Source organism: Sesamum indicum, linkage group LG11 (assembly GCF_026168435.1).
Source record: "Sesamum indicum cultivar Baizhima isolate 11 linkage group LG11, ASM2616843v1, whole genome shotgun sequence".
Classification (NCBI taxonomy): Eukaryota; Viridiplantae; Streptophyta; class Magnoliopsida; order Lamiales; family Pedaliaceae; genus Sesamum; species Sesamum indicum.
The window spans coordinates 868,452-876,871 of record NC_142667.1 but is presented as its reverse complement, the minus strand read 5'-3'; the positions used below and the strand labels follow the sequence as shown (position 1 = coordinate 876,871).

General features: G+C 31.8%; 1 protein-coding gene across 1 annotated transcript; it reads left to right on the top strand.

The window, feature by feature from the left end:
• The first annotated feature begins 1,567 nt into the window (after positions 1-1,567).
• LOC105173122 (heavy metal-associated isoprenylated plant protein 39) lies at positions 1,568-4,366 on the top strand. Its single transcript, XM_011094778.2, has 4 exons — positions 1,568-1,647; positions 1,948-1,997; positions 2,534-2,609; positions 3,771-4,366. Exons 2-4 carry the CDS (start codon positions 1,992-1,994, stop codon positions 4,154-4,156), a joined length of 468 nt encoding a protein of 155 aa, XP_011093080.1. The 5' UTR covers positions 1,568-1,647; positions 1,948-1,991; the 3' UTR covers positions 4,157-4,366.
• The last annotated feature ends 4,054 nt before the right edge of the window (positions 4,367-8,420 follow it).

Here is an 8,420-nt window from a genome sequence, read left to right as displayed (position 1 = left end):
ACAGAAAGCAACCCAAAAAAATTATGCTACTGTTGCAATAATAAATAAAGTATAATAAATATAATGATAATAAAAATAAATAATAATAATGATAATAACAATAAATTATTATTATTATTATTTTGTTATCTATTAAATTTTGTGAATAAGGGCTCTAAGGTAGTTTTCCTACCAAAAGTATGTGGATATATGAAAATAAACATTTGATAGAATTTATTCTGTTTTGATAATACATGTGAGTAAACGCCTAACTATACATGATTTTTTGTCGTTCATTTTGTAAAGAATAATCCTATTATTCATTTAATATATTTTTGAAATAAACGAGACCTTATCGTATACGACATTGGTCTACTCAATTGGGTTGTATCACATCACATTAAGAGGTCCAGCTTGAACAATATTTATTTTTTTTATAAAATATTATCTTGATATTTAATTTATATTTTGAGTAAATTATAACAACCTCTTCTATGATTTGTCATAATTATAAATACTATTTTATTATTTTAAAAAAATGCAAATACCCTCTGGTATTTGATAAAATTATGTAATTATTGGATGAATGTATGAAATTGTCAACTACACTCTTACTGTATTTTGTTTTAATAAAAATAAAAGTTTATAAAAAATTCAAATAAAGTGGATGAAAAGAATTAAAAAATTATAAAAAAAAATTATCCATTTAGTAAAAAAAAATTAAAAATAAATAAAAATATAATTTTTAGTCCATAATGACATTTTAGTCAGTTCACTACAAAAAATAAATGAAAACCTAATGGAGACTGACAGAATGAGCTAATTGTTAAATAGCCGTTAAAATTAGGGAATTATTGGTAATTTTTCAAACAATGAGAGATATTCGTAATTATAGCAAATGTTAGAAGAGGTTGTTGTAATTTACCCTTTGTACTTTTTTAGCAATTTTTATCTTTATTTTCCATGACAAAGAATCCTTACAACAATACTATAATTAATCACATAAATTCCAAGTAAAGAAATAATAATACAAAAATAATTATTTTTATGCACAAAAAGATCTGTTTAACTTCAACTCTGGTGTTTAGAAATGGTACTTACAGATTAATTATTAAAATAATTACTAGAAACTTTTAAGATATATTAAATTTTGCCGAATAGAATCATCGTCGAGCAAATATAATACACTTATTAAGTAAATGATTATTTTTTTTAATTTTACATTAATTACTTGACAAGCATTTGATATATAATCGTTATAGATTCGACAAAACTGGATTTGAGTTATAATATTTTTATAATTATTAAAATCAAACATATAATTTTCAATAAATTGAATTTTAATTGCTTGCATGGAGAAGTCGAAGCCACAAAAACACACACAAAAAAGAAAAGTGAAAAGGTTTTCCAGCATGGACACATGCATGCAGAATCCGAGGTGGCATGAGCTTAGCCGCACACGTGGACACGTGAAGCAACGCTCGGAAGAAGCGCGCGTGTGGGTTGGAACAGAAAATCTGTGAGCCAGTTGTTTAAACTGTAATTTTATTACAGCCTCAAAGAAATTCGGGGCTTTATATATAATAATTCTTCCCCCTCTCCGCCTCAGTAGTTTTTCAGTGTGGTGTGGTGACTGTCTTCTCATTTCTTCAAGAGAAACGTGCACTGGTCTGTATTTTCTATTCATTTCTCTCTCTATATCATATATATATATATATATGTGAGAGAGAGAGATAGAGAGAGAGAGAGAGAAGTGGGCAGTACTTTGTTTTTTCTCTTTCTTATTGTTTTGGTTCTTTGTTTTTGATTCTTTTTAAAATGACCCCATAATTCTTCGCTTCTGTCTTTTCCTCTCACCCTCTTCTTTTCCCTTTTTTATTCGAAGTGTAGAACAGTAGTGAGATATATATATATATATATTTCCTGCTTTTTTCTCTGGTTTTCTGATCAGAATCCAACGTTTTACAGGCGTAGTTAAACTCTTTGAGCAGACCACAAACAGCAGGAGGAAAATGAAGGTTAGATTCTTGATTCTTAATCCCCCCTTTTCAGAGTGATTTGAGTTTGAGTTCCCCCCCCACCCCCCCCTTTTTTTTACATGCAGCTCTTTCCTTTTTTGCTCTGATTCTTCATGGGATTTCTTTTTGTGGTTTAGTTTTTCTGTTTAATGGAGTATTTTCTCTTTTTACAGTTTAAAACATTCTTTTTTAAATAAATAGGTTGTTGGTTTGAATGAGACCAAGATCTTGTTTATGTTGTTTCTTCGGACAAAATCTTTTGTGGGTTGTCACAAATCATATGTATGGCTTTGTTTGTCGGTTTTTTTTTGGGTTATTATTGGAATTTTTATGATTTTTTGGGGTTAATTTGTAATTTTTTCTGATCATTGATGGTCTTTATACTTTCATGGGGTGTAGTTAGATGACTGTAACCATAGTGATCATGATGATACTTGTTTTTTCCTTTTTTTCCTCCAAGATTCTTGTTTAAATTTGAATTTTTGCATTTACCATTTATATGTGTGTTTGTGTGTATTTTTCTCTCTTTTTTACAGAAGTTTGTGTTGAAATTGGATTTGCAAGAAGACAAAGACAAGAGGAGGGCTTTGAAGACGGTCTCCACTCTTTCAGGTAGTACTTTTTTTTTTTTTTTTTTTCTCTTTTTAACTTCTGCAAATACTCTCTGAAAAAAGAAAAAATGAATTAGTTCAATCTTTGTCTGAACTTTAATTGTCTTAGGCAAATGAATTGGTGGGATGTTATGATTCACATATATTTAGTTGTTAGAGATTGTTGCCTGTCTTTACATCGGTTTGATCCTATTTGCATAGTCGATTATCGGATTCCATGAAACATTTTTTTGCTATATTTCTTGACATTTATTTAGTTTAAAAGGAGATAAAAATGCATGAGTCAAGAACATAAAAAGTGGGAAATTCTAGTACAGACTGGGGATGGCCGGACTTGAACCAATTACACGGTAAGTGTAATACACTTGCCATGTGATTGTTGTACAATTCAGGAATGTTGACCAGTTACATAGTAAGTGCTGCTGTGTGATTGGTTCGGTCCGCCAGACCTGCTTTTGACGAGAGTTTTCCGTAAATAGATTAATTTTTCGCTGGAAGAGCTTTAAATGAAACTGAAATATCGCAATGTTGCTTAGGGCCGGCGTTTTGAGAGTAATGTAGAGATAAGAATGAAACTAATGTGTGGAATAGATAATTCGATATTCAATTGCTCTAAGGACGAACGTGGCTCTTGCATTATCACTTGGTAAATAAAAGGTAACTTTACGTGACAAAAAGGAAAGTATCGTTCATTGGAAAATCGCAGTGCTACGTTTTTCCTCTTTGTTTGGTTTGTGTTTACGTTATGGTCAGGAACAGCTCATTCATCGGTTAGGCATTAATGATTTATTTGAATTCGGAAGACTTAATGTAAAGCGTCGGACGTGTTTATTAGTCCTCGCGCGACATAGTTGTTTCTTATGAATCCGTGCATTAAATTGTAATCTTGCCTGTGAATAAGAAAGACGGTTATTGTAATCTTGCCTGTAAAGTCGTCGAGCATAGATGCGGACTCACTGAAAAATGCATCCCGCTTCTCCTGGTTTGGCATTTATCATTATGGCCGTTGGTAGGAACAACCATTATTGTAAATTTTAAGCTTTCATGACGACTATGTTAAACTTATGAATTTACTAATTAAGTGATCTAAGAGGTTCTGTTTGATTGGGATTGAGTTCAAAATATGCTTACTTGATTGATTTTACGGCTTTTTTGGTCATAGGAATTGATGAAATCACCATCGACATGAAAGCAAAGAAGTTAACCGTGGTTGGAACGGTTGACCCAGTGACGGTTGTGAGCAAATTGCGGAAAAAGAATTGGCCGACTGACATCATCTCGGTCGGGCCAGCCAAGGAGCCGGAGAAGAAAGAGGAGCCGAAGAAAGAAGAAGCCAAGAAAGAGGAGGGAAAGGAGGAAGCAAAGAAGGACGAGCCCAAGAAGGAAGGTGAGAAGAAAGACGAAGCCAAGAGCGAGGAGGAGAAGAAGGCCGAACAAGAACTAGTGGTCGGCACAATAATGCCGTACCGGCAGTACTACCCGCCGATGAACACATACTACTATCACCACAGCATGGAAGAGAATCCAAATGCTTGTGTTATCTGCTAAGTATCGTGAAAAATAAAAACAAACAAAACATCCTTAACAATGGTACTAAGATTTATGTTTTTGTTGTTCTTGGTTTTGTTGCATCATATGAATGGATGCAAATAGGGGAAAAAACTCCTGAGCTTTTGCTCATACATGGTCAGGCTATTATGGCATTTTCAGGATTTTGTGATGTGTATAGAAGTTAATAAATGACATTTTTGCCTATTATTTTTGTTTTTACAGTTAATTTTTTTTTATTTTTATTCAAATCAAGCCTGATCGAATCAAATTAATCACACAACAAGTATGATATACTTGTTATGTAATTTATCATTTTTCCTGAATTGTATATTAATTAAATGATAAGTGTATTTTACTTATCATATAATTGATTCGGGTACTATTAATCTCGATTTGAGTTAAAATTTCCGGTAACGAAATTGTGAAGAGATGAAATCTTTGCTGGAAAGTAGGAATCGTGCATGTAATGTCCATTGGTTGAGACAAAACTGATGAGGGTGACAACTGATTTATTACCTGACAAATCTGCATCGCTAGCCATAGTTTTTGTTGTTGTTTGTTTCTAGTCACAATTCTGCTCTTTGCTTACGCTCCAGAAAAAATACACAAAAATTCTGATAAAAATGTAATATTTGGTACCTCAAAAATTATTATTATTATTATTTTCTGTAGCAGTAGTGGAAGGGAGAATCAATTTTTGTGGAGAAATTGGTTGTATTAGTGGTCTTGAATCATGTCCGAATTAAGTTATGATTAGTTGGTGGTAGTTATTTGCTTTTGTGGCAGTGGCCCAGTTGAAACTAGATGCTTGAATTATAATGCACAACTCTTATAGTTTGAAAAAACTTATATATAATGTTTATGATATTTATTTTTATTTAATAAATAAATCCTTTTTTAGTCATTATTAAATTTATTGATATTAATAAAAAAATTTGAATAAAAATTTATATTTATTTTTAATTGACTTATTGCGGGTTAAACAAATATTTTGTGATTAACCTACTCTTATAATGATACCTCATCACATATGTTAACATGTAAAGATGTATAAGGATTTGGATTTAACATGTAATAAATCAGTAATAAGTTAATCGGGAATAAATATGAATTTTTTTATTGAGTTTTTTTGTTAATATCGTCAAATTCGGTGAATTTTGACTAACGGAGGGACTTATTTGTTAGAAAGTGAACTTAAGGGGTATTAGATATAATTTTTCAAATCATAGGGAATCTATATGTAATTATACCAAATCTCAGGGGAAAGAAGTGTAATATTTTTTTATTATTTTTTTGAGAAAAAATATTATATATACTACCCGTCTTGACACGCCGTCTCTACATGTATCTAATAAATATTTTTTATATATTAAAATATATTATAAATATAAATAAAAATATATGAACGAATAAATCACATTTCCCAAAAAAAAAAACTTAAAATTATTATTGATGTCAAAAAATTTGGTGTAGTAGTGCAACAAACTGACGTTTGTGAGTGATAAATGCCTTTTTTCTTTATATATTAGCCATTGTGGTTCGTCATCTATGAATATATATAATAAATATTTTTTCACAATTTAAAATATATTATATTATTATTTATTATACTATTGTTATTAATTATAACTCTTTGCTTAGTGGGCAGTGGTGATAGTTTATTGATTTAATGACTCTGCAGTAGCCCGAGTTGCTAAAATACTAGTTATTCATCGATCTCAAAGACGTACAAAATTATATGTTAGTTTGCATTTAGGATTATGATTTCGAATTTTGGTGTGGTTTGTGATGTAGTTGGTGCTAGATTGTGTGAGTTATTATTTATTTTGATTTTATATAAGTTTTAAAATTTTGTTTTAACAATATGCGTCGTTAAGAAGAGGAGCTATTGAGACTTATAAGTCACTCAAATTCTTCGTTCGCGAACAAAGTGAAATATTTTGCCTACATCAATTAACCACTAGACGAGGGGTTTAGAACAAGTAGATGATTTTGTTCCCACTGACAATGCCAAATGATGTGGCTCGGGATATGATTGACGGCCAAACTTATTGACAGCCGAAGGGAGACGCTTTGGCTACGTCATTAACCCTTCAGAAGTGCGCTTAGAACAAGCACATGGCCTCGTTCCTAATGGCGACGCCAAATGATGTGGCTAGCCACACGATCGACGCCCCATTGTGTGAAAGTGTTGTTTGCTTCGATGTCATGCGAGTTGTAACAATGGCTTGCTAGGAAAATGAGTCGATTTATATATCACGCAAACTCTTTATCTTCAATCGTTATTGACGCTTTGCCTATCTCAATTTGCTGCAAAATTAGTGAAAAAGAAAAAATATCATTTTGACCCATTTAAACTTTGAAAACTACTACCTCGATCAACCATTTTTTTTTCTATATAAAAAATATTAGGTCAGATAAAATTCACTATGACAATTGCGATCGATTAATTTTAGCTAAAATTGTTCTAATTATAACTCGTGACAGAATCAAACATTCATGAATTAAAATTATAACTCGGTCACTGTCAGTCCATAACAATAACTGTCTAGAATTTTCAGTTCTACATCTTTAAAAAAGGAGATAATTGTATTGTCCTTTTTGAAATTTAAAAAATTATATCTAGTACCATTGATATTTATTTTAATCTAATAAATAGATTCCTTCATTAGCCAAAATTTATTGAATTTGTTGACATTAGCAAAAAAATTGAATAAAAATCCATATTACCCCTGATGATTACGCCACGGACGACCCATGTGGATTAGCCCACTAGCCCAGGCAACACAAGATGAAGGATTGCGGGTTTAGGCCCATCTTGATTCAATCCAACCCTTCAGAAAAGGCTCGGGCCCAGCCTCCTTAAGAAGTCTACCAAGCCCAAATGAACCTAAAAGGGAGGAACACGGCCGAAGGGCACCCATTGAACGTAATCCAAAATCCACGCGCAGCAATGTGATTAACCCTAGAGGGTTGGCCTATATGGTGACTCCTCTCACATGTTGTTCAGGATAGCCAGCTCGGACCACAGTAGCTCAAGGAATCACAGCAGGGGGTACTCCCATGTCGGCAGGACTCCTCATGAACCTGGGACTCTCAAGGCCAAGGAACTCTAAGCCCTACTAGCGAACGGATAAAGACAACCTTACTCCAAGATCCTAACCAACCTCCACGAGATTTCAGGAGGTTACCCAATATGGACTCTCTATAAATACAGGTTTGATCCACCCCTTGATAGGGATGGCTCTCTTGCTTTAGAAAACCATCTTTGTGCAATTTTACAACATAATGTCGCGAGTTCTTACAATTCTTAGTGTTATTCATCATACTGGAATTTCTCTTTGAAGTTCTTTATTTTCCTTACTCATTTCATCTTAAATTCATCACTAACTTGAACGTTAAAGTGCTAATTTTTTTTTCTATAGGTTTTCTCTTCAAGACCCTCATACGACTCGGCCCAAGTTCTATATTTAAGTCTAAAATCATTTGGGCTAGTGCAATTCCAGAATGCATCAATCTCGATTGACTCATTACTCAGTAGGTCAAATAAATCTTTTTAAATTAAATTATCCTTATACCTCTTTACATCCTGATACATGTTAAAAAATATATTTTTAATTTTACACTTTAAAAAAATTATACTCGTAATATTCAAATAAAAAAAATTAGCAATTTAACCATTACAGTATCATGCTAATAGTAACAAGATCAACCACTTTAGACAGCTGTCCAACTAAACATTAAATTGTATTATGAATTTTCACTTAGAATGTCTGTGCAAATTTTAGGCGCAGTAGGAAAAGGTGGTCGGTTTGGCTGATCAAAGCAGAACTTGGCTCACAATTTTTGGGCAGTCTCATTCAATCAACTTGATTTTAGGAAAAAAAAAAAAAACATTTATTTGGGTGTTCAATTATTTTTTAACGATATAATAATTTTAAATAAAAGTGAAAATGACCTAAGATTCAGTTCTAATTTAGTACATCCAAGTGGGGAGGGACAAAAACCTAGTATAGATTTAGTGTGCCACGTCATCTTGACCCAGTCACCTATTCCTTTGTGGAGATGATAGATTACGGGCATATTTTAATTAGGATAACCTAAAATGAACTTTCCTAAAATTTATTATAATAATAAAATATTTATAATTATTTAAAAAATTATAAATACTTTCTTGAAATTATCAATATTCTCTTGTAATAGCTCATTGTAAGGGTATTTATTAGGATATTTATAATTTTAATATGGTATTAATAATTTT

What these genes read in the sequence shown, in the direction of transcription:
- LOC105173122 (XM_011094778.2), top strand. An exon ending in GACGGTCTCCACTCTTTCAG is followed by an intron (nt 2,610 to 3,770) that starts GTAGTACTTTTT and finishes TTTTGGTCATAG; the next exon opens with GAATTGATGAAATCACCATC.